We start from the raw sequence: 27,062 nt of genomic DNA, 5'->3' as shown, positions 1-27,062 counted from the left end.
AAGCTCAATAAATAATTTAATTTTTAACATATGAATAGACAATGGTCATGTCTAGATTGTTATTCAATAGAATAAATTTAAAATTTTTAAAATGATATATATAATCACACCACAAACACTATTTAAAAGATATAATAGTAAATACAATATAATCTTAAATACAAGCTATCTCTAATACTAACCCTACCCCTAACCAAAATTCTATCTCTAACTCAACCCCTTACCCTAATCCTAACTATAATCGTAATCATAACCCTAACCTTAATCCTAACCCTAATTCATTTGATCTCTTTATATTTTATGTCATGAATGCTACTAACATATATATATATATATATATATAAAATTACGAATAATCCTAACCCTAAATCATTTGATGGCTTACATGTTGTGCCATGCTAATAGCATATTCTAAAATTCATTAAAATCATCCACACAAAATTGTATTTGAAAGCGAGGTTAGGCGATCGAACCCTCCGAAATTTCGCTGTATTTGAAAGGAAGGTTGGGCGCTCGATTACATCGAATTTTCGTTGTATTTGGCAAGTTCGAATCGGTTGAAGATGTCACTTTTACTAGTATTCAACTTTTCTTTATTCCTTCCATAATCCCCACTAATACGCTAATCCTCTAACATTGTATTTTTGCTTTCATCTTTCTTCTCCGTGGTTAACAACTACCATCAATATTTTTCATCACAGGGAATTTCAGATCGCATTTATTTGTAATTCGCGCCACAAGTCATCACGAAAACAAACTAGCAGACTGTAAAACAGTAGAGATGGAAAGCTTGTTGAAGAAGAAAAAAGCAGAAGAGCGAACAGGAGCAATTGCAGGAGAAGATGAAATTGAAAATTCTGACAATGATGAATCTGAAGAAGAAGAAAAAGATGAGGTTAAAAAGCTGTTAAAACCCTTCAGCGCAGACCAGGTTTTCGACATTCTCTGCGACGCCGCCATGAAAGACGCGCAGCTCCTGCACAACATACGAAAACTGGCTGATAAAAATCTCCCGCATAAAAAAGTTTACATCGATGGGCTGCATTCAACAACCACGGAAGAAACCCTATATTCAATTTTTTCTCTATACGGCGAGCTCGAGGAGTGCACAGTCGTAATGGACGATGACCTTGAGAGATCTGAAGGTTGCGCTTTTGTCACATACAAGCACTTGGACGGGGCAGAGAGAGCGCTCAAGTACCCTTGCAAGAAAATTGATAGCCGAAGGACACTGTGCCGGCTGGCTTCTGATGAACAAGAACAAGCACAAGTGGAAGCGGTTGCCATGTCGCAAAAGAATGTCAGGCGAAGAAAGATTCTTGTAAGTAATGTCCCTGTTTATATGTCTTGCCTGAAACTTGTAAATCATTTTTCCCTATATGGTGAAATAGAAGAAGGGCAGCTAGGGTTTGATAGCAAGTTTGGAAAATTGAAAGCCCATGTTATTTTTACATATAAGAATGTTGAAGGAGCCAAGAAGGCCCTAGAGGAACCTGATAAGAATGTTTACGGACATTATATGCATTGTACGAGAGTTGCAAAGAAGCAGAAGCAAAAAGAAGACGTCCAGAATATTCCATTGGACCGTAGTGGCCAGGCTGTTACTCATGGTAAGGGTTCAATTATGGGGCCTGACCCAGTTGAGGTTTTGCAACCCGAATGGTTCGATGATTCAGAATTGGACATGGGTTTATCAAATCTAGCCACAGGAGCCTCTAGCTCTCAGCTTCATGCAAAATCTCTGCAATGGGACATGGGTTTCCCAAAGCTAGCTACAGGGGCCTCTAGTTCTCAGCACCATCAAAAAGTTGTGAAATGGGAATTGGATTTCCCAAATCTACCTACAGGAGCCTTTAGCTCTCATCATCATGCAAAAGCTCTGCAGAAGGCAATTCCATTGCAAGCATACCTGGAAACACAGCCAATTGCAGGTTTTAATTCCTAGCCCATTATGATAGGATCAGTCTGGTCAGGATTCCATGTGGTGTTTGGATCAGAAGTTATGTTACAATAGGTTAGGATTGATCGAGACTGTGATTAATAAACTTGCTATTTCTTTTCAATGGTGAATCTTATTTTTTGAGTTTTCTTAGTGGTTTGGATTAGCAAGCTCAATTACAGTGGGATAGGTCTAGTTGGTATTTCACGTAGAATGTATTTTAATTTAGGATTCATTAAGACTGCAACTAATAAGCTTGTTATTTCTTTATAACAGTGGTTCCTGCTTTTTGAATCAAAAAGGGATTTATATAGGGTGTGTAAAAGAAATATTAAAAGAGAAAAATACAGGATAAAGAGGTGTAAATAAAGTATTGTAGATATAGTGAAAAGAATCTTGATTTTTTCATTTTCCCTGAAATTCCTATTGTTTGTCTAACTATCTAGGAACCCTGCATTACTCTCAAAATAAGCATGAAATCACATTCCCCCAGTTTGATCTAATTTAGGAACTGTTGACAGCTCTGCCAGGACTGAATACCTATAAACATGGATTACTTGCGGGCATTAAATATGATAGCAGTTCTCATGCAGCACAGCAAGGACTGAATTTCTATCAAACCCAGCAACTGAGCCAAGCTGCAGCACCAGATCTACCGGATCTAAATGCACCCGACCATATTTATGATACTCAAGTAATCAAGGAAGGAAAAAATGCCTATAAAAACCAGCAACTCAGTCAGGCTGCAGTACCAGATCTACCAGATCTAACTGTAGTCAGCCATGTTTACGATTCTCAAGCAACAAAGGAAGAAAACAATGCCAGTGAAAACCAGCAATTGAACCAGTCTACATCAAATTCTCCTCTGGAACCAATTGTCTACCAAATTCAGGAACTGGGTCTACAAGCTATTCATCAAACTTGGCAGGATCAGCAGCCTGCCTGTCCAATTCAGCAACCAAATGCACAGGCTATTCATCAAACTCAGCAGGATCAGCTGCCTGCCTATCAAATTCAGCCACCCACCCAGCTGATGCTAAATGAGCAAACAGGCCAGCCTCCAGCACCAGGCCTGCAGAAACAACACAACCAAAGCCAGATCTTATTTCCAAGAAGATCACAGCAATGAGATGACTCTAATGGAGGGGAATGTGCCGATGTAGGTATGTTTTGAAGACATCTGAAAGTTAACATTAGCTTGTCTTGCACCCTCTCTGTTCAATATTGTAGTAAATTTAGGTATTATATTTTTGTATTATAATTGAACTATATTCAGAGTTCAAACTTCACAAGGTATGTCAATATTATACCAATTTCTTTAAATGACACTTTTATCGTAGTTGAAATGGGAATCTAAGGGTCAGGAACTAATATACAGTGTTAGTTATTGTCTGGAGTTCAAGGGGAATATAGGTGCTCTGTTGTTAAACACTATAGGATTATTTCTATAGCCATTGATGCATAGAGAATACTGTGTAGGGATTATGTTTTGGCCTTGAGATTCCAGGCAGTGCCAAAAATAGCGAGATTTGTATTTTTCATTGGAAGGGGGGCAATTTTCGTCCTTTTTTTTGTCAAGTACTGAGTATATATGTAAATCAAGGTTGCCCTGTCATTATGACTTCCCTTAACAATACGTTTGGTCCTTGTTTGTCATGGTGTTGGTCATTTCTTGTATGCCAAAAAGAAAAATTAAATGTACTTTAAAGGCCATTTTGTTGGTGGGAATCCATATGTTTTATTGTGGTTTGTGTTTGATTATTTGTGTTCAAACTTTATACTAATTTTAAGGTTGGTTTATCAGCTTTCTTTTTAACCAGATACACATTTTAATTTTTAATTTAAAGCCAATTTTTGATCTATGGCATCTGTTTTTTTTAATGATCCATGTACGACTATTTTGTTTCTTATTTTCTCACAAACAATATAATAATGTTGCCTATGCTTACATTTTTATACCAGTGATAAGAGTGAATATTTTATGCCATTTTTGCTCTGGATTTTTCTTTTGTTCATGGTTTACGAAGGCTTGTAATTAGTTTTTCCTATTTAATTTTGTTACATAGTTTCTCATTATTCTACAGAAATGTACAGCTGGCTCTCTGATGCAATGTTGAACAAGTATTGTGTTTTTGGCTGCTTCCTGCACTTAATGATACATGGACAATGGGGAGATTTATTCATATGGGCCATTTTTTGCTTGCTACTCTTGACATATTCAATATGGTAATGGGGTCTGCAATTGAGATTTGAGACTGAATATATGTTTCCTATGTTTAACAAGTAGTTGATTAGGATCACAATCGAAATTATATGGCCTTCATTTTTTAGATCTCTGAATTCATCTTTGAGTCTTAAAGTTTTGAATTTAGAAAATCTTCTAATGGGTTGTCTTAAGAGCTACACCTTGTTTCGCATTTCTAATGTCAGATGGTGTTAATTGCTTGCCTACAACTACTGTTGATAGTAATAAAATTTGTGGTAAAGGCATGTCAATATACTTTTTAGATAGGTCAGGATGAAATTTAGAGCAAATAAAGGCATATATTTTTACATAGTACATAGTCCAGGATGAAATATGGGGTAAAAATAATTTAATATTCTCTTCAAATTGATCAGGGTCCCAAATCTGCATCCACTGTAATATTTGATGCTTTGGATCATTTTTATAGATGCAGCCATACGTGTCATTTTGGAAAGCTTAAATACTGAAGATCTTTCAGCATGCAATTCCTAATTAAAAGCAACTGGAGGTTAGTATGTAATTCTGCATTATTTATAATCCCCAATCAAGCACAACGAAGTTGATCTTGGCATGATACAAAATCAAGGAAAGAAAAGCAATGGAAGGCTAGTAAATAATTTTGTATTAGTTACTATCCCCAATTGAGTACAACGAAGTTGATCTGGCATGAAGCTGCAATCAAGGCCACTTTGTAATTCCGAAGTTCTATTTGCGATCTCCAATTGAGCACAATAAAGTTGCCTTGATACTTCTTCCCAAAAATGTCGAAAACTAGATATATTATGATTGATTATTCAAATAGATGTGTTATGAGTGATTATTCAACCTGTTGGTCTTATTAAGGGTCCAACAGCATTCATGAGAAAAACAATGATTTTTTGCCTACGTTTGAGAAATTTTGTCACATTAGTCTCTAGCAATAGCCAGGCAGACATGTCCGACATGGTTATAATTGGTCAATGCTAACTGTTGTCATTGATGTGTAAATTGTTATAAATTTACTAAAGATTTATCACTTTGTCAAGCCGCTTCATCAAGTATACAGCACTATCCACTACCAAAGATATGAAATTGTTATAATGTCAGCCAACATTTCTCAGTGTAAAGCTACTTAATTAACTGTGATTGTGCCAACAAACTAAAGCATTTGCACGGTTCCAAACTGCTTTTTGTTCAGCTCTAGAGCATGCTCATTTTTATTACTAATACACTGACAGATATATTTGATTATGAAACGAGCTTTGATCTTAACCAAGAAACATTCCGCAAGCCTTAATGTTGATCACCATTACCACGTTTTTCCAAATTCAAATTCAAAATTCAAGAAGTCATCTTCAATGATGTACGTTTAAAATTTCAATTCGTTATCGAGTACAAAAATGAGACCTGAATAAAGTTATCGGTGCACTGAGTTGATCTTGCATAACTTGGCATATTCCTCAGATTGTATTTTATTTATGTCCAAATAACGACAACACAGAATTTATTTTGTACAATGAACAAAATTTGATTTTCTGGGGTAGTTTAGAATATCTATTTGATGAATGAGCATTTTGTTTGGGAAATTAGCACTGCAGTGGCATCGATATTTTACATGTTCGTACCTTTCCAAGTTACAAGTTGAAATCATCGAAATAACAGAAATTATAAAAGAATATCAAACTTAATTTACTTAGCTTTTAAATGTAGGTGGTATAATGCATAGTTCATTATTTAATGATGTTTCTAATAACTTATGTTTTCTTTTAGTACAATCCATTTTTTATTATCAAATATGTGTCCCTTAGAAAATATGTTTTCTTTTAATGTAATCATTTTTTCAAATATGTATTAGTTAGTAAATATGTGTCCCTTAGAAAATATATTTTCTTTTAATGTAATCATTTTTTCAAATATGTATTAGTTAGTAATTATTTGAAATCGAACTTAATTTGCTTCATTCTAAATCTAAGTGATTAGTTCATTAAAAAGATTCCTAAAACTTATCTGTATTTCTCTTACGCAATCATTTTATTATTAGATCCTTATTCATTAGAACTAATTTATGTACCTTAGGGTCTATAATTCATCAGTTTGTTTGCTGTTTAGAATTTTGGATGGCAAAGGCGGGGCCCGGTCCTATGTAGAGATGGTGAATCTCTAGTTTTGCAGCTTTCACCCAAACACGCGTGTACTTACCACTCCATGTAAATGTGAGGAGAAAACTCTTGTGAAAGCCAGGTTGTGATGGCAACAGCTCCTTTTTCAGGGGCAACATTAGTTAATAAATAGTAAGTCTAGATTGGTCTTTAGTTCTTGTCCGTTTGAACATTGAAATCTTCACCACCATCATTAAATGGGGGTAAAAACGGTTGTGAAAAGCCATGCCCTGATGTGGACAGCTCATCATGCATGGCAACAATAATTGTTAAATTGTGTTGCTAATAACTCTAGGTTGGTCTTAGGCCCTCGCCACCTTAAACAATTAAATTGATTTAGGGATCCACCATCATTAAGAAGTGAAAAGTCATGCAGTGATGCGACAAAACATTTGACTTTCTTTATGCATTGTGGGTTTCCCGTTTTTAATAGGCCTTCTTTTTTCTTGTATACGTTGTGGTTGGGATTTTCCTAACCTCACGGCTGGTTCTTCTCTTATAGTTTCCTACAATCGTCTGTATTATTGCATTTTCCTTGTTAATTTTGTGGTTGGAATTTTTCTAACATCAGTCACTTTTGTGAGGGATGGTTCTTCTAGCGTATTATTTTCAGCGTTCAATATTTAAAAAGAAAAACAATTTCTAGTATATGATACAGAGGCATTCAACCATGATACCATTAATTATTAAATGACTTTTCTTTATGCATATCAATCACATTTTACAATATGCATATCAACATATATACTTGTGAATTGATGCCACTCAGGTATTCATAATGATTAGCAATCCGTTAGAATTAAGGGCTTTAAAGTTTCACTATATTATTGATGCCATTCAGTTTATCATAATGTATTGTTTTTATTTTTACTACTCTTATGAATCACGTGTACCTTTATGTGAAGGTAAGCAGAAAGGAAAAACGGCTTTTTCTTGAACGTTTAGGATCCCAAAAGAATTACTTTTTATGTTTTACAAAATTTGCAGCTTACCATGACAGATAAGTCTGCAACTGATTTGCATTATGATAAATGCAAGGTTAACGACAACAACAAAAAGTAGGTGTGAGATCTGCCGTATGCCCATACCAAAATTTAAAAATGGGCACTTTCAATGTGAAAGCATATATATAACATATTTTGCAACTCTACCACACTGAATGCGACAAGATTCTCTCAAAACAGCAAGTGATGCTAAAACCCTGATATCATGTATAACTAAAAGGGCATTTTATAATTCAAAAGGACTTCTCTAATGTGTTTCATGCATATAACTATTCATTTTTTCAGAGAAGTCATCGTTTTCCTTCTCCACGCAGCTTTCAACAACTAACGTATCTTAAGTATTTACAATCTCTAACTGCCATATACTCTCAAGCCAGTGCTGCCATTTACTTAAAATTTAAAATACTACATTGACAATTCCATAAAATTGAAATACTGCTGAAATAACACTGCTTCCTAGTATTTACAATCTCGGACTGCCATATTCTCTCAAGCCAGTGCTCACTGCTTCCTAATGCCGGTATTACCGATGACAAAACACAAAGTTACAGTATATGTCTTAGCACCTAACCTAAAAATCTAGAGGCAGGTGCCAAATAAAAACAACACCATGTCCTAGTGCTACCATGTCCTAGACAAAACACAAAGTTGCAATAAATGTTGAAAACCTGATTATAATGGTGGAATACTATTATACACAGCAATCATACACAACAGAACAACTTTCATTTAAGGAATAGCATGGTGATCCTTATCAAATTAAATAAATTTTACCAATATATAATCCAAATCAAAGATTTACTAAGGTTACCCTTTAAAAAAATAGTTTAGTCATACCCATTCATGCAGTTATGGTGAACTAAATAAGATTTATTAATAATTAAGCTCAGCAAATGCTCATAAATATTATAGTTTTAAACAGATGATTTCAAAATAAATAATTAATCAAGTCAAAGATTTACTAAGGTTTCTGTTAAAAAGATAGTTAAATCATACTCAAACATAGTAAATAAGATTTATTAAGAATTAAGCTAAGGAAATGCTCATTAATATTAGAGTTTTAAACAGGTGATTTCATAATGAATAATCAATCCAAATTAAAGATTTACTAAGGTTTATGTTAAAAAAATAGTTAAATCATACTCAATCGTGCAGTTATGGTGAAATAAATAAGATTTATTAAGAATTAAGCTCAGAAAATGCTCATAAATATTAAAGTTTTAAACAGATGATTTCATAATAAATAATAATGTATATTATGATATAGAGAATGAGACGTTAGATCCCACCTTCAATTTGCTTTCGAAGCACACCCAAAAAAATATAGTCATACTCAATCATGCAGTTCTGGTGAACAAAATAAGATTTTATTAAATATTAAGCTCAGTAAATGCTCATAAATATTTAAATTTTGAAGGAATGATTTCATAATAAATAATTATGTATATTATAAAATAGAGAATGAGACGTTAGATCCCGCCGTTCATTTGCTTTCGAAGTACACCTCCAAAAGATACATACCTTTAACGTAGAATCTTTTAAACAGGCATGAAAGGATCAATATTAGTTTCTTCCTTTTCATTTGCTTTCAAAGTTCACCAAACCAACCAGACCCTATTTTGGCTGTTTTGAAAAAAGCAGCGACAATATTATATTACTTGGGCTTAGAAGTTTATTTTTAGATTGGCACCTCTACAAATGCAGATACAATACACAAAATCAATAAAAGTAAAACCATAGTGCGAAACCAGCCAGAGTCCTTCCGTTGGAAATAATAAAATTATGAAGTCTAAAATCTCACCCTCTTAATACAAAAAGTTCATACTCATATCTCCTTTCTTGTTCCAAATATGGCAGGTTGTCACAAAAATTGCAGAATCCTTCTGCCTCTGATATCCCAAAAAATCCCCCGAACAATAATATTTGGAGGTGCATCGTTGAAATGTTCCATCAATATTGCCAGTATCAGAGGCAGAAAATGCAGTGTGAAAAGGCAGAAGTTTTTTTTTTTAATTGTAAGGAAGAAAACCCTCCTTATCGAGGCATCTGCGACTGAAAATTTCTTTTATCAGCAAAAGGATATGTCCACGCCAAACTTGGCAGCCTCATCATAAATATGGTCATTGCGTAGAAGAATAGCAGATCCTGCAATTTAGATGGACCGATTCCACTTTATTATAATAAATAATATATCTATTTATTATAAAACAGAATGCAGATTTAGAATGACACAACTAAATTCTCATTAAAAAAAATTCTTGAATCACCAGATGAGTCCTGAAATCTGAAGACAATCATCTAACATCCATCAAGATTGACTATAAAATGTAAATCAGTATACTGACGAGCAAAACATCAAATGAATATGTAGCTAAAACAATAATAGAAATTAACAAGTTAGAATATCAATCAGACCATTAATTTTGAAATCAAAAAGAGAGGATTCTGAGAAACTCTGTACCAAATAATACTCATGCCAATCAATTACTAAAAAACTAAAGGATCAAACATCTCATACACAAACGGCCCAAGGTTCCACTTCCTCAAGAGGAATTTGCAGGAGCATACTATACTGTGCTTTCAAAGCATGACATTGCACATCTTATAGGATCCATCTTATTCTGTGCATTTATTCTACTACAATCTCTTGAAGGGAGCATTAGAAGCACAATATTTTCTAGGTACAAATATACATGTCTTCTAAATCTTCATTTCTTATGGTCTAAGTCACAGGATACGGCGATTTTCATGGATGAGGTTCGAATTTAATCGAATTTCCTCTATAAAGCACTGCTATCCGCCTCTAAACACAACTCAGCTGGTCGTGGGTATTCTTTGTATATGCTTTGTATCTATTGGGTCATGGGTGTCTGCAACTGCTGGGTCGCCCTCGGATTTTCTCCAACAAGGGTCGCTATTTTGATAATTTATTAGAAGTATACATATATTTAAAATTAAACAAAATTATAGAAGGCGAATTTTATCCGAATTTTTTTTCAAAATTTTCCCTTGTCGAATTTCATCCGAATTTCATGGCTGTCGAATTCAAATTCGAATTTGAACCTTGTGACTTAGCTTATGGTCATATCAAAAACCATATCCCATCAGTGAAGGCATCTATTCCAGCAATGCTCCTTAATTGTAAATAAATATCAGAATTGTGCAAAACAGTTAAATTGTTATGACAAATATCAACAAAACGAAATAAAACCACCAATGTCTGATGACAACAGGCAGCAGTTTCTCAAGGAAAGGGTAGACACTAAACAGCCAACACAAGAAAATCTCTCTTATTGTTGGAAATCAATGGCTGACAAGGACAAACTGATTCCCGTATGATTCTCCTCGGTAAGTTGGAAACATTTAAATATGGAAACTGATTTTTGAGTAGCTTTTGAAGTCTAGTATAAAATATTTATACGTGCAATCATAAAAAGAGCAAGAACAAAAACATAAATAAACAAATAAAAATTAATATATTAACTCTTGCATCCTACTAAAATAAGAGGATGGAAAACAAATAAAAATAATAATATAGAATGACCAGAATATTCAACAAGGCCTTTCATGTGTGACAGACATGTCATCAAATTAATATAAGAGCCATGGCTTACAAATAGATTCAATTTAAGATCACAGAATATTATCGAAACATTCCACAAAACATACCAAGGCAAAAGTAGTTGAAATAATGAAGATTAAAACTGCGTAGGTTTGCATGGTCTAAAAATAAATAACCACCAAGCCAACCAACACTTATGAACCATGTATAACAGGCTGATTGACAATGAATATCCAAGTGACAATGTAGAGTACAACAAATGAATGCACCTTAAGAAAAGAAAAGTCCATCAAACCAAGATCCTAAAACATTATGGCATATTGGCATGCTGCTACATTCATAAATGAATCATAACTTACAAACCTTCAAGATGCTCTCTGCAAAAAACTCCACATTACCAATGCATTACATTAAACGAAGTTTGAATTCTGCCCATTTTAAGACCAAACTTGATATATCCTATAGAGTTGCATTTTATCCATTTTAAGACCTAAAAAGTAATATGGTAGTTATGATGGCATTCCTCCCATCACCTGCACTCTGCAAGTAATTGAAGTCATTATGTGTTTCATAGTTTAAGTAATCGAGGTGTAATGAAATAAGTGAAATCAAACTAGCAATGCCAACCATATTAAGTAATATGGTAGTTAGGATGTGTTGATGTGTTTTTCATGCACATGCGAACACAGAATAAAATACCAAAAAAGTATCTTATCCTCTCTTGAACAAAACTTTTTGGATGCTGAAGATTTGCTTAAGGTTCATCCAAGAAAGACTCCAAGGTTCAGATATGTCAGGTCATGGCATGTGGATAAGCACAGAAGGTTTGATGTGATTATGCTGGAATCACAAGGGGACTTAGATTTGAATGCCTGAATGCTTGATTTGCTGGAACTTAATCATCCGATATTGCAATATGGTGATTCTCTTTGATCCTAAACTAGCTAGAGCTTGAAAAAAATGGCAAAAGATGAAGGGTTGAGAAGGTCTATTCTAAGGCCTAGAATGTAAGAACATGGATGAATGACTATATCTAATCCTACCGAGCGAGGTCTCACCATCAACTTGAACAATTTGACACAAGCTCAGTGCAATCTTCTAAGGGCATTTCAAAGATGTTCGAATCAATACCATCACACATTGGTCACCATTCAAGTTAATGCATAAGCAATGAGTGTAGAACAATTCAAAGTTAGGCTCATATCAATCCAGCTGACCTCACAAGGCAAGCTCACAATCAGTAAGAGGCTAGTGGTATGGACTAAAGGATTCCACACAAGTACATTCAACAAATTCCTTCATTCAATCTAATTATTTACCATTTAACATGAAGATCCAACAAGAAACCATGTGTATTGCAAGAAACAACACATTTCACCATAGCTTGAATGAAAAATGAAGTTTATTTACAATTTTGGGCAACAATCTCTTGTCTTCTCCTCCTACTCTACTCTAATCGCTATTCTATTCTCTTTAGACTATCTATTGACTATTAACTCACTATTAACTATAAACTTTTACAAATGAAGAGCTTACAATTCAATGGCTCAAATCAATTTGAGATCAGTGGCCAAGATTTTACAATGAAAACCCTAATTAGGGTTTGTTACAAAACTCAATTCTGGCCAATGAAATAATTACATTCAATATTTGTTAAGTTTTGAAGTTCGCCTTCAAATCAGCTGCTGCAGTTTGCTCTTTCCAGTTAGTTCTTTGTAGAATTCAGCTCATGAAAATTATTAACCTTTCTTCTTAAGATCTGAAATTGGCTTCTTTAATACTTGATGAAATTCGCTTCCTAAGTCTGCTTCTTAAATTCGCTCTAGAGAAGAATGCATTTGAATGGATGATGAACGACTAAGATGTGATCTTTCTTATATAGGTGACTTCACCTCTCTCTCGAAAAGCCGACTTTGTTTGAATAAATAAAATTAATTGTATCTTCCCCAAGCTGTCCGACTTCTTCATTGGAAATTCAAATTTGAACTTTGCGCCAAAGGTGAGGTTGGTTTATTAATGCATCAAACCGCCTTGTTTGCTTCTAGGCCGACTTGCATTTAACCTTCTCTCCAATTCATTTGTTCTTGTCATGATTTCGCTCTTGTACCTTCAAGAGGTACATGCCTCTATCACAAGGTCACTCCTGTACCTTAGAGACGAGCGAATTTCATCCTCTAGGCTCAATTCATACTTTATTTCACTTAACTTTGCCTTAGACTTGATTTTTCACTTCACTCCTCATCGCAATCAAGTCAATTTTCACCTTAACCTTGCTCAAAACAAGATCCTTCTAGTACCTTGGCAAAATAAGGAGTCCCTTCAAGGATTTCACTCTTGTACCTTAGTGAGGGTCAGGAGTGAAGTTTTTCTTTTTGATTCAAACACTTCACATTCCTTCAACTTTGCTCTTAAACTTAGCTTTTGGGTTCTTCTTCCACCTTGATCAAGTCCATTTCCCCTCAACCTAGTTCAAGATAGGGTCCATTTAATTGTTTGAGTGAGCAATTAAAGCCCTTTTGAGGATTCCGCTCATGTACCCTTGGAAGGGTCAAGAGCGAATTTGAGGGATATAGCTTGGACCTCACTCAAACACTCAATCTTCATCCTTATCTAAGTTGCTTTGGCCTAAGATCATGCTAAGAAGTCACCTTTAGGGGATCCCTTGCTCAAAAGATAGATTAAAGACAAGTCTTGACAGTTTCACTCATGTACCTTAGAAAGGGTCAGGGTGCTTAGAAAGTTCGCTCATGTACCCTTGGAAGGGTCAGGAGTGAATTTTGCTTCTTGGATCAAATTCCTCATGTTTTGATGTTCAAACTTGTTTCAACTCATTCACAAGGTCTAGATAGATCGTCCTCTCCTCAATCATGCCTGGGAAGCAAGGGTAGAGGTCTAAGCTAAAGACCTGGAGAGTGCTTCTAAGAGAATTTGCTCTTGTCCCTTTGGAAGGGTCAGGAGCGAATTTGACCTTTAAGCTCAAATTCTCAATCTTCTCAAGGTTCAAGCGCATTCAGCTAGGTTTCAATTCATACTTAAGGCATTAGCATTCCTTTCCTCTCTCACTCATGCCATGGGAACAAGGTTTGTGGTCTAAACTTAGGCATAAAAGAGGATTTTAAGGAATTCGCTCAAGTACCCTTGGAAGGGTCAAGAGCGAATTTCTTTTTAGGGCCCAAATTCCTCTCATTTTCCTCCTTCTATCATGCTGCAATTTACTTCCAAGGCACGTACAAATCAACTTCTCTTCCAATCATACCATAGGAACAAAGATCTCAATCCAAGCTAGGAGCAAATAGGTGATTCTAAGGAATTCACTCTTGTACCCTTGGAAGGGTCAGGAGCGAATTTTGCTTCAAAGCTCAAATCCTCCATGGTTCATCCTTTAACTTGGTTTAAATGCACTTCAAAGACTTGAACAAATCATCCTCTCTTCACTCAAAGCTTAAAAACATCAAATTGATCCAAATTAGAGGGAAGAAGGGAGGTTTTAGGAGAGTTCGCTGTTGTACCCATGGAAGGGTCAGGAGCGAAATTCATGCTTGTGCTTAAATTCTGCAATTTCCTCTCAAAACTCTGAAGTCTAGGGTGGCTCAAATTCGTACTCAAAGGTGCGCTTAGGTTGATCTCCTTCCAATTCAAACCTTGAAAGTGAGATTTCATCCAAATTACGTGAGCAAAAGGAGCCTAAGAAGATTTCCCTCCTGTACCTTAGAGAGGGTCAGGAGTGAAATTCACAATCTAGCTCAAATTTTCCACTTTCCTCCAAAGTTTTCACACTCAATCTTAATGTTCTTTGCTCCTCGAAGGGTAAATGAGTGGAATTGGTATCAAACAAGGCTCTAGGATGAAGTCTCCTATCCAAATGAGGGCACAAATTCTCTACCAAGAAAGTCGCTCCTGTACCTTTGGAAGGTACCAGAGCGAATTTGGTTCTTAACCTCTAAGTTCCTCATTGACAATCATTCAAACATATTTCAAAAGCATGCTTAGGTCAACTTCGCCCGGGTTGGGGCTTGAAGCAAGAATTTAGGCCTAATTTGAAGATAATGGATAGGGCTTTAGAGGATTTGCTTCATTTGCCTCCATCCCTCGTAGTTGCACTTGATCCTCGCTTTACTTTAATCATCATGACCAACTTAGACCCAAAAGGGGGCTCTTGACAACAACTTTCATCTTCATTCATATCCTTGACTGAGTCTAACTCAAACTTCCAGGACCACGCTAAGATTTACATGCAAGTTCTAGATATAATGCAAAGACTCTCCCAAACTCAATCAAGGCATAACCCCAAAACTAGAGCAAGGCTTGACCTAGAGAAAGCTTTCAAAGAGACCCTGACCGGGACCACCTACTGCTTCATCTCAACTCAAGGAGGCCATTCAATCCCAATGAGCTCTCTAGCAACTCCCCAATGCAAAGATTAATAGCACAAACCTAAAAGCCTAAGCCAAGAAAACTAACCCTAAAAAGCAAAAAAAAAGTAGGGGTCCCCATTTGCAATGGGGCAATGTGTGAATACGTCACAACAAGATGTCATTCCTCCCATTACTAAAATACTTAAAAAAACAATAATTACAACAGAAAAAGAAAATATACAACCGATTACATTAAGTCGTCATGTGTTTCATAGTTTATGTACTCATAAGTGTAATTAAATACATGAAATCAAATTGGCAATGCCAACCTAATAAGTAATATGGTAGTTATGGTGGCATTCCTCCCATTACCTCGCTTGGGTGGGTTAAGGTTTTATTCTGCTTTTAATTTTAAAAAATTATTGAGTCCCAAGCAAGTTATTTCTGGGTTTGCCCAGAGTACTGTAAATCCAGACCTGTGGATTTGACACGTATGTATCTAAACAGGTAACTTGGCCAAATACAAAGTGTTGGGATGAATTGTAGTGTCCCTTCTTAATTGTTTTGGTGATTTTCTGTTTTGTTTTTTTGTTTCTAAGAAAATGAACAGCCAGCCAGCAAACTTGACTGGTGAACAAATACCAAATTTGCACAAATATTATACCCCAAACAGCAACTATGAATTCTTATCACCATATGATTGGCTGGAAATTAACTACTCAGATCTCATAATTACAGATTCAGTATATCACAGACAGCACATACAACCTCCACAAGTTGATATATAAACCCACAAAGCAATATTAATTAGTTGCAACAGCAGATGCAAACCCTAGAATGGTTATCATTCTCAGATATAGCTCATACAGATGACCATCAGAATTTTTGTAAACATTAACCTTAGTTTATGCAACCTATAACAAATATATTTCAAATTTTAAATTACTTTTAATGCGTAAACAAGGTTCGAATCTTATTGAAGTTTTGGTTTTTGGTTTTTGTAAGGTCGCCCCCACAAAGCACTAACCTCCTAAAACAAACTTTACTCAAGCTGTGGCAGGCTTTCGAAATAGTCTGACTCTTTTGTCCAGTGAATAAGCAGCATGGGCCCCACTCTCCACGACTGTAAATTAGTCTTGACAAAGTAGAATATCAGCCATCATTTTTACTCGTGCGATTTCCCCAAATTTTGATGCTAAATTATGGTGACTGAAATCAATCTTTTCACATAAAATATGTTGAAATTGCTTGTGTGGCACAACCAAAACTCAGTTCTGGTCTCCTTAGCTGCTGCGGCAGACTTATTTCTGAAATGAAAGAGATCTAGGCCCCGCTAAATATCATCTGACACTTCATCTGACACTCCACCGTAAGTGCTGCAATCCTCTTTGGAAGGTGTGGTTGACTTTAAACACCAACAAGAAGCTGCTATTTCCCTAAACTAGTATCCAACTGCTGCACTGGAAATTTAACAGCAGCCTGAAAACTTAAAAATAATAATATTTGCTGCTCAAAGTGATTATATTAAAAATATTATTTGGAAAATTGATCAACAAATATCAAACTTCTAGAGAATGCTTTCAAATGATTTGCTTGAAAATACCATCAAACATTCACAATCATTAAGCCCCAAATGCAAGAGGGTTTTCATATCCTCAAGCCCATCATGTAAACCTAAGGGTTTCATCCTTTGAACACCTGCATACTACGGATTTTCAACCTTAAATGCTTTGAACTCCAAGTTGGAAGGACTAATCAAATGAAAAATCTGATCCTTTACTTTGCGCCCTTGTCTAATTTTTATGGTTGCCCTTTTCTTGAGCTCTCCATTTATTTTTATTTTATTTTCTCTCCAAGTATTTAAAATATATATATTTTTTAAATCACCCAAAGACCCCTACAAATCTGATGCTTTGCTTTGTGCCCTGGCCTCCTTCTCATGGCTACCCTTTTGTCTAGCCCTCCACTTATTTTATTTTCCCTCCACGTTTTTTTTTTAATTTACATCAAAAGGCCCCTTATGAATTATCAATTTTAAACATTAACTAATATTAAGTGGCCTTTTTTAGAAAATAAAATGATTGGCACATTTAATTTTCTTTTGAAAAGGAGACATTGACACTTCACCCTTCCCAAATTTCCTTGTCCTAACGAAGATGCAAGCCATGATATATTTAAGAAATCCCCAACAAAAAAAAGATATAAATCCAAGTGAATCTTTCCTTTTTTTTTTAAAAAGAAAAAGAGGCATGAAACTCCACCATTCCTAAATTTCCTTGTCCCAAAGCAAATGCAGGTCCAGAAGCTCCAGTAACTGTGCCACTGATAACTTTAAGAACCCCCCCCAAAACAAAAAGATATAAAATCCTAGCAAAACTTTCATTTTTTGAGAAAAAAATATATTAAATTCTTATTAGCTAATTTTCCCTTTTTTCGAAAATAATATTAATCTTATAGGCAATTACTTTACATCAATAAAATTTTGTAGAAAATCTTGGCAAATAATAGGAAAATGCATTGATTAATGGCAAATACTTCCATTTAAAAAAAAAGAAGTTATTGTCGAAAAGTAGGTTCCCAAAGGTGGAAATGAATGATGGGTTTAAGTAGACTATATGGTATTGAGTGCCCCTATTGATTCAAAACTAAGTTGCCGTTTCAGGTTCGACACCGGTACGCCGATACTGCAGAATTATGAAAAGGGGTTTGGGTTCGTTTGGGTTCATTAATTACAAAAACAAGCTGACAAGTGAAAGCATCCAAATCAGTATACTCTTTCTCTATATCCCACATCTTCGATTCCCCTTGCTTGTAGTCATGTTGCTTGTGTGAAATGAGCCAAGTTAATGTTATAAAACTCACTTTTAGGGTTATAATTTAATTTTTTTATATGGTGGATTTCAAAAAAAAAAAATGCAAAAACACACCATTTTTGGGCCATCAGACCCTCGGGTTCAACCTGGGTCTTCTTGGGTTCGACCTGGTCCGAACCAGTCCTGTGAATCACTGACCCTGTACGGACAACAGTCGGACCGGACCAGGGGTCTAGGGGGGCGAACCCTGCAACTTAGATTCAAAATATAGTCTAATACCCCTCATTGTATTTTGTTAAGTAAAATGTACCCATGGTTTATAATGCTTACAGGGTCTGAATTGTTCAATGGAGATCAATGATTCAAAAGCGAATTCAGGCCCCATGGACATTACAAACTGTGGGTAAATTTTACCTCACAAAATACGATGAGTGCTATTAAATTATATTTTGAATCAATGGTGGCAACTAAATATTAATATCACTAAAGTAACTAATGATCATGAGTACTTGTGGTGAGGGTGGGCATTGGTTTTGCTGAGCCTGGTCGTGATTGAGTTCCTTGCTGGGTATCATTCATGCAACTTCCTCCTTGCTGGGGTTAATCTTCCAGAGATGCCTTCAGTGGTTTTGGTTTGATGTGGTAATAGCTGTAGAATGTTTGTGACAGGGGTGTTTGAGGTTTTCCTGTATTTTGAAGTTTGTTACCCCTATGCTTTTAGAAGTAGTTTTGTTGATTTATGGTGTTTTTGGTTGGTGTTTTGCTGTTTAGGTGAAGAAATCTGATCTTGCATTTGCTGTTTAGGTGAAGAAATCTGATCTTGCATTTGCTGTTTAGGTGAAGAAATCTGATCTTGTGGGTCTCTATAGAGCTTTGTATTCTCAAGTTATTGATTTACAGTTGAGAGCCTATGTTGTTATTACCATAGTTGATAAACTCAGACTCTGCAATGACTAGGCTGGCCCAAAAATTTTAAAAACTCAGGACTCACCAATACACTCAGAAACAAATTGGCAATAACTTGGCAACTTTATCAAACATCTGCAAATATATAATTTCTCAAAATCAGAATAGTTTCAAATTTTCATTAATTCTAGAATGTTTTTCAATTATAATTTTGAATATTTATTAGCTTTCACCCTTTAATCAATCAAACAAATTTTATTAATATATAATATTATTAACAATTAATAGTTTTGATGAGATAAAACAATTTTTTATTAAATATTAAAATCAATCTATATTCCGAATACATTTTCTTATAAATTATTATTTATAATAATTTTTTTAAGCCACAAATAATTAACAAGATTATTGATAAAAATATATACATATTTTAATTATTCTTTGGTTGCAAGCTCAAACGATTTATTAGCTTTCACCCTTCACTCAATCAAACAAATAATAATTTTATTAATATATTATTTTATTAACAATTAATAGTTTTGATGAGATAAAACATTTTTTTATAAAATATTAAAATCAATCTATATTCCAAATACATTTTCTTATAAATTATTATTTATAATATTTTTTTAAGCCACAAATAATTAAACAAGATTATTGATAAAAATATATACATATTTTAATTATTCTTTGGTTGCAGGCTCAGAGTAGGGATAGGCAGTGTAGAATTGAAAACACATATGATTTGCCCATTCTCGTTAAAGCACTCTTCCTCATCAAATTTATATTAACATAAACTTAATATTACAAAAAAGGGATGGCAAGTATATGATACACATATCAGTCAACGGGATCCCTTGGGGCTTGCATTGAAGAGCTACCATGTCAAAAAACAAGATAAGCATGTTTAGGGTTTAAAAATCAATTATATTGTTTCCTTTTGGCAATTTTCCACAATGGTTATTACCCCGTCTTCTCTTCATGCTTCTACTATTGAGGTGGAGAGCTCTCATATGGAGGTGGGGACTATTCAAGTGCAAATGGTTTGGGTGGGGGAGATTAGGAGCTGGTGGAAGGGGTTTGTTACTGTCCTTATTTCAAATTTCTTTCTTTTCTTTTCTATTGAGGTGGAAACTAAGGAAGAAGATGTAACCTTATTGTGTTGTACGATGAAGGTTATGGGAGACTTTCAAAACCCATTACTTATGTTTTCCTAAGCTGATATGTTTGGTGGCTTAGGACTTTCATGTTTTTTAGCTTCTGATTTTCTATTGGTTGGCTATTGTTTGTTTGTGTAGTGGGTTTCAAATTCTAGCAAACTTTGTTTGAAAAGAGTTTTGGGTACCTTTGAAACCTTATTTACCCCCTAAAAAAAAACTAATAATCATGATATTGCTAGTAAATTATGAAATTAATATATATTTCTACAATAACATAAAATCTAGACAAATATGTCTTTGGACATGTAGTGTCGCTGTTAAAACACTTCGTTGGTGAAGCAGCCACCAAGGTTCAAACCCCTACTAGGCCATTGTGCTCGCAGACGTTGTGTCTTTGTTGTGTCGTTGTGCTCGCGGGTTTGAACAAGTGAATTGTGGGGATGAGGTCCCCCGATTGTGGCCTCACTGGTTCATAGCTCCGAGTCAAAAGCGTTTCATGTGGAGCCGGAGGGCATGTCATGCCAGCGTAGCCGGTCACGCTAAAAAGTTTACCAAGCATTATTATTATTTTTAAATCTAAACATTTTCAAATATTGTGGCAATTTTTTTAATTAAAAAGTTAAATAAAATAAATATTCTTGGTGATTTAAATAGGATTAAAAAAAAAATTATGAAAATCTGACAATTTAAGCCACCATATTAGCTTGAACTATTAGCCAAATTTTGATTCCCAAAATTTAACTATTAGCCAATTGACGAATATTTGCCACTAAGAAAAATCATTGTTTAACACTGTAACAATGTGATGAGTCATGTTGTAATGCTCATAGAGCCTAGACTGTGTGCTTGTCAAATGATGCGTTTGTATCTTGTACTTGTCAAGTGAGACAACTCTTGCCAAAGAGACCTATGAGATCCTCTATCTCCAATGTACAACTCGTAATTTTATCACCTTTTTTAAAAACAACTTGACCTCATGACTCATTACAGCATAAATGCAAACCTTAGGGAGATCTGTGAGGGAATGCACGTTTAAAACTTTCCATTTTCGACTAGGATCAAGTAATGAAGGCAACCAACTCTCCATGACATTATCACATGCTCTAAAAGTATAAAAATTCTCATGCTTGTCAAGCAAAGCAACTTGGTCCAACAAATTAACATCTTCCACAACGATTGTACACAACCTTTTGCAATTGGGAAACAATACAAGTGTGCAATGATTCACAATATAAACCTCTAGAAGTCTCATGAAGAGATCTCAAGGAGTCTCCAAAATGGTATAAGACAAAAACAATACAACTCGCTCTCATGATGATCCTTTTCGATTTGATGATGCAAGAGATCATCTATAAACTCCCACAAGTCCAAAAGCTGCCATTTGTACTCACCGCCATTAATTTTATTGCTCCACTTGGCTGCTTCTATGGGATGAAGAATTTTGAATGCTTATTAGAGTTTCATAGCCAAAACCTTGAGTTCCAATTGACCTTTCAATGATGTTGCAAACTATCTCCTGCAATATATGGTGTAAATCAGATTGTGTATGGGCTAGAAACAAGTTACAAAAGCCACAAACCCCTTGAAATCTCACCCAAATTAGATCTAGAGTGGCTGAAATGATTGTTCCTCCCAGCTGAACCCTTCTACCAACATCATCCAATGATGCAACCTCCATAAAATGTACAAACTTGCAGCTGTTCGTGACTGATAACAGCAGTTCATGATCTGAAACTACCAACATAACAATGGTACAACAGCTGCAAAACTGAAACTACTTTACAAAACTAGAAAATATGAGCAATGCAGAGGCTGAAAATATCCCTGTAAGAACTGAATATTCTAAATAAGCAGTCATGGAGTGAAAGACACCCCTTCGTGGGACTGGAAACACCTGCATATCCACTTGTATGGGTGCAACTGAAATAAACTGGTGGCTGATGATGGTGATGGCAGCAGCATTAATGATCACAACTTGGTTCATAGCTGTCCTAGGCATTTTTCTTCTCTCATTTGATGATAGAATTCTATCACTACCGATTCCCTTCATGCCTTGTTTGGAGTTGCCTGACCATGCTTATACAACATTTCTCTATTCATGTAAACTTCTCCTTGACATCTTTCTTGTGTTGCCCATAACTCTCTCAATAGGAAGGATATATCCAACAGAACTCCTCCCTAACTCTTGATAATACTCTTTACCCAATGGCACTCTTGGAAGGGCAAAATCAAAGACCGTGCAAAGCTGATCCATGGTAGATCAATTACCATTATAAGAAGATACCACACCTAAACAAATGATATTGGAAACATAGAACACCTAAACAAATGCTATTGGAATCATAGAATACCTTATGTCCACTGCAAGTGCTGAAAAGTGCAGCCTTAAATTGCAAGGAATGGTGAAGCCATTTTCTAGTATCACATTCGTCTTGAGCTCACCAGTATTAATCCATAACGAGCAACCATGTATGTAGCTTATCTCACCTAGACCCATGATATTGGAATCATAGAATACCTTATGTCCACTCCAAGTGCTCAAAGTTCGGCCTTAAATTGCAAGGAATTGTGAACCCAGTTTGTAGTATCACATTCTTCTTGAACTCACCAGCATCGATCCATAAGGAGCAACCATGTACGTGGCTTGACTCCAACAACAACATACCATGCTTACTCATAAAATCTTGAACATTCAATTTACATTTATTTTTCTTACCATCTTTCCACATTAAGCAACCCGTGGTGACCATTTCCATTTGGCCACTGTAATGCCCTGTTCTAGTTCATTTCTTATTTTTGCCTTAATACAATAATTCTAACTCAAAATGTTACATGTAAAAATAAATTAACCTAATAAAAAATTATAAATTTTACTATAATATTCAGTTTATCACTTTGACATAATTTTGAAAATAGACTCTCTTAATTTTTTCCTGTAATTCTCCTTCCCATTTGTAGCTATTTTTCCTTTAATGTTTGTCCTTGATATCTAGACAAGTTATGGGTTTTTGTCCAATAACTTGATAGGAGATGTTAGGGTTTTCATCCTCTTTGGCTGGATTATTTACTTGCAAATCACATATATTTATTCCCAATTCCTCTCCTCTTACTGAAATGATTTCCCTTTAATGTCTTATAGTTGGGAGGAGTCACAACCCTTCCATAAGTAAACTATATAAGCAACAAGTATATCTTCTGGACAAAAATGATCTCCATTGATTACCCTCCTTATTTACTTTAATCGCCATAATCATTGGCTACATGTTGGTGGCAGAAAATTACATTGGTTCATCTGCAATCTGTTTTCGAGGTTAATTCTGGCAAGGGCATGACAAACACCTCCCATAATCTTGTCTTTGTGGTATTTTGCTCCAAGGTGTGATCTATGAATTACGAACATTGATCCTTCACAATGTGGTTAGGATGCACAACAAACCCTATATGATTCCTCATAAACTTCTTTTCAATCTAAATACAAGAGATAAAGAACTCAATAGTGATATCAATGCCTCTATCCACTTTGACCCTCAAAAGATCACGTGGATCCCACATGCATGAACTTGAATCAAAGAGTCGCATGCCCTATATTGCAAATTTTATCCCTTACTCTATCACCCTTTTTAGCATGCTTTCAATGATGACAAGAATTTTGTACAGACATATGAGGAATCAACAAATCTAAAATATGATTATCTTTTTCATACCTAGAGCTGCCAACAAGGAGATCACACTCCTTACCAAAATAGCAATTGTGGAGAAACCCTCAACACTCCTATCCTTTTGACTCAAAATATTTTCTTCAATGCATATCCATCTAAAATGTTATTTTGAAAATCAATCAATGGCTCACCATTTGAAAGTTTTAAGGATAGTTCCTGATTAGACGCATCTTTCCTCTCTTACACTCATCACATCCAATGAGTGATGTCTTTCCCTCCTTCACACCCTCACTAATTTGTGACACATTCAACCATTAGAAGTCAATAATTCACCGACTAACAAAGAATTTTTATCTTCAACTTGCCCATTGAGTCCCCTTTGTTCTTGCTCAATGTTGTCTTGAGCTTTATATTAGACATTTTCTATTTCTTCTACTCCACAAAACTCTGTCCTCTGCATTTGGAGATCCTTATTGGTTTGGTTCCTATTAAAATCTTCTCCTAAATGGGTATCTCATTTCCATGTTGCAAAAATCTTCAAAAGCTAACATATCATTAACATCCGGGTTAAGAGTCTTATACACATCATAACAAGTACTAATGTTATCTATTGGTTGTCTCTACCTTTCAATCATAGGTGGTTCTTCTAAGATGATCCTTGTCTGGAAAAGAGTAAGTGTAGGATTAATCAATGGTCAATTATATGTTGATGCACAATTTCTATATTGTGCCTGGCAATATTCATGTTCTGAAATGTCTACAACATCTGATTAAAATGTTAGCTTTTACCTTACAAGTTGGTAGAATCAATGCTTTGGACCAACTCTAATGAGTGTAACATGATAGGCAACACCAAAATAAAAATAAGAGGCACTTTGAAGAAGTAAAAAGCAAGAGGAGCAATCCATGGCGTCACTTACTAAATTTCATGGTTGATAAGATTTGCAAATCAATACTCATACTTGAAAGAGAAATAGTGGGAAAAACTATGTGCGCTATTGTTCATAATTGATATTATAAATTAGTTTTAAAATTTAAACTATTATATTACTGTATTAGAATATTTTGTTTATTATTGAACTATATATTAATAATTATATAATAAAATGATTGAAGGAAGTCATTATGTCGAGAAGCCCTTCAACCTTGCACTTGTATTATCAATGAAATACAATTTCTTTAGACTGCACAAAAAATAGGGCAAACAAGTTATACCCCTTGAGCCCTTCACTTCCATTGTTGGTAATATTGGTGCTTTTGGTCTTGATCCCATCCTATTGCTACAATGAAAGAAATATGCACTCAAGAAAAGGGAAGGCAAGCCTATGAGAATGAGGATCGGACATTGAAGGGAAAGGAGTTTTCAAATGAACAATTGTGGAGGCAAAGGGCAACGAGGGTTTCCAAGCAATCAATAGCTTGGTTGAAGTCTACGTCTTGGGAGAGGCTTATGGCCCTCCTCTAAGGTTTTGTATCCCCTTTCTCATATACACTCTATTTTATTCTTTGGTGTCATTACTCATTAATGCCTTCTTTAGTAAGGGAGTAGAGCGATCATTTCATGGCATTGTAGCAAAGGATTGTAAGTTAAAATTCCACCCTCTACAAAGTTTGTTGCTATCACAATTCAAGATGGAAAAAAATTAGTGAGCAGGAGTGGCCACCAATGTAGAAGGTAAGTGTTCTCCATGTAGCCATAGAAAAAAAATTGTTTAAACTGACCTTGAGATGGTAGTTGCAATGAATCAAGAAGAAAATAGGTTAAAAAATGTGGCTATCTTTCTCACTACATTGAATTGCAATAAAATTCATGGACGAAAGGTCCTCCAGTCAAGGCTAGAACTACCTCCCAACCTCCCTTTGAGAAGAATCAGTGGGGCGTTTCGTTTGGATGCGGTGAAACTAATAAACTAATTTCCAACTCGAACCAGAGGTGTAAAGAGTTATGTCCATCCTGAACCTCTTGTAGCACTCGACAATATAACCCCCAAACTTTCTCGACCATCCTTAGTCGGGGCCAGCCATCTTTTCACCCCCGCCCCGCCAATAGGAGGAGTCCTCACTCTGTGGTGGCCTAACTTTTTTTTATCTGATAACCTAAACCTTCTTTCTTCCGAAAATAAAGCCCTTAGAATAGTAGGACCTTCCGATTGTCAACTCGTTACTTCCCGACTTCCGAAGGAGGACCCTCCTTCTCACCCCCGGTAGGTTTGACAATCATGTTCGCGTGAGTCGAGCAGCAAGAAAGATCCATCAGGGATTCTTCCATCCTCCCACCCTTTTCAACCCTCCCACAACTCGACATTCCCCCCTACCCCTGCCTAGGACGAAATCGAGCAACGAGTCGGCCGCTGCGATTCTTCCCTCCCATTTATGCGATTGTACGAACGACCGCCCCAGTTATATAGGTACCATCCGAGCATGCTTTCATTTAATGTAGCATCCTCCTACGGATCAAGCCTCTTGCCTTCCGGCAGAAAGAAATCCTTGCCCCAAAGAAAGTAAGGGGCAACCTACTATCTATAATTCAGGAGCTCCCGCGTATCCTTTAGTTAGGTAATGAGTTTGGGTCTGCCTATTAGTTGAGTAGCCTTATTCCCTCACCGTAGCTACAAGAACCAGGGTAAAGACCCTGAAAGCAAATGTCTATTTTGAATTCATATTTTGACCTAGTGGACCTGGAACTGGATATGAAAGGGATGTTGGTCAAGCTGGTGGTGGCCCCTACTTATCTATAGGCAACTAGAACTGGGTACGAATGATCTACATATGGCTTTGCTACTCGTCTTGTTGCTGGTGGTGCTACTGAGACCTTAGATCAGTATCTGTTGCTCAATCAACTGTCGGTTCAATTGGATCTAATGGATCTCGATAAGGAGCTACTGGTGTTGGGTCGACTTTTGTTGCGGCTTATGGGGAAACTGAGTAACCATGACTTGGAACTAGGATCTCCGTGTATCCCTACATAGCTCTACCTCCAAATGCAGGGGTGGGTGGGTGGCGAGTGGGATGGGAATTGTCGTTGGTAGATGTCGTTGAAGTGATGGCAAGCTATGGTTAATCCACTTCTGAGTTATAGGCTATGGCTTTCGATCCGCCCTTTCGTATCATTGTGGATGCATAGTCTCCTACTCTAGATGGGTAACTATAAAGAATGTCCCTCCCAAACTGTGGACATTTCTACCACGATTTCTCTCTCCAATAAAAGTTGTATAAGATTGACAAGACCAATTCCATTCTCTAGCATATGGATGCAAGATTGTTAATATCTCTATCCCCGG

General features: G+C 35.7%; 2 protein-coding genes across 6 annotated transcripts in view; one reads left to right on the top strand and one right to left on the bottom strand.

Moving 5' to 3' along the window:
• Window positions 1-431: 431 nt before the first annotated feature.
• Window positions 432-5,149, top strand: LOC131036329 (uncharacterized). 5 transcript variants are annotated; one of them, XM_057968185.2, is made up of 3 exons: window positions 432-578; window positions 702-1,931; window positions 2,461-3,697. In XM_057968185.2, exons 2-3 carry the CDS (start codon window positions 782-784, stop codon window positions 3,066-3,068), a joined length of 1,758 nt encoding a protein of 585 aa, XP_057824168.2. In that variant the 5' UTR covers window positions 432-578; window positions 702-781; the 3' UTR covers window positions 3,069-3,697. The 5 variants fall into 5 exon arrangements, with proteins under 5 accessions (XP_057824168.2, XP_057824184.2, XP_057824174.2 ...); XM_057968201.2 differs by having other exon boundaries at window positions 440-565; XM_057968191.2 differs by lacking the exon at window positions 432-578 and adding an exon at window positions 4,559-5,149 and having other exon boundaries at window positions 588-1,931; window positions 2,461-3,102.
• A 3,794-nt stretch (window positions 5,150-8,943) lies between these two features.
• Window positions 8,944-27,062, bottom strand: part of LOC131036353 (UBP1-associated protein 2B) — a 44,317-nt gene continuing 26,198 nt past the window's right edge. Inside the window, exon 2 of the mRNA XM_057968218.2 lies at window positions 8,944-9,471. The gene's annotated coding sequence lies outside the window, so the exon portion shown is untranslated. The remainder of the gene's footprint in view (window positions 9,472-27,062) is intronic.

The sequence above is a fragment of the Cryptomeria japonica genome, chromosome 10 (assembly GCF_030272615.1).
Source record: "Cryptomeria japonica chromosome 10, Sugi_1.0, whole genome shotgun sequence".
Classification (NCBI taxonomy): domain Eukaryota; kingdom Viridiplantae; phylum Streptophyta; class Pinopsida; order Cupressales; family Cupressaceae; genus Cryptomeria; species Cryptomeria japonica.
The sequence above is the reverse complement of the archived record's forward strand: the minus strand, read 5'-3'. Positions and strand labels throughout refer to the sequence as shown.

Coding starts and splice junctions, on each gene's coding strand:
- LOC131036329 (XM_057968191.2), top strand. CDS start 782: ATGGAAAGCTTGTTGAAGAAGAAAAAAGCAGAAGAGCGAACAGGAGCA. Junction 1,932..2,460: donor GGAAACACAGCCAATTGCAG/GTTTTAATTCCT, acceptor AACTGTTGACAG/CTCTGCCAGGACTGAATACC.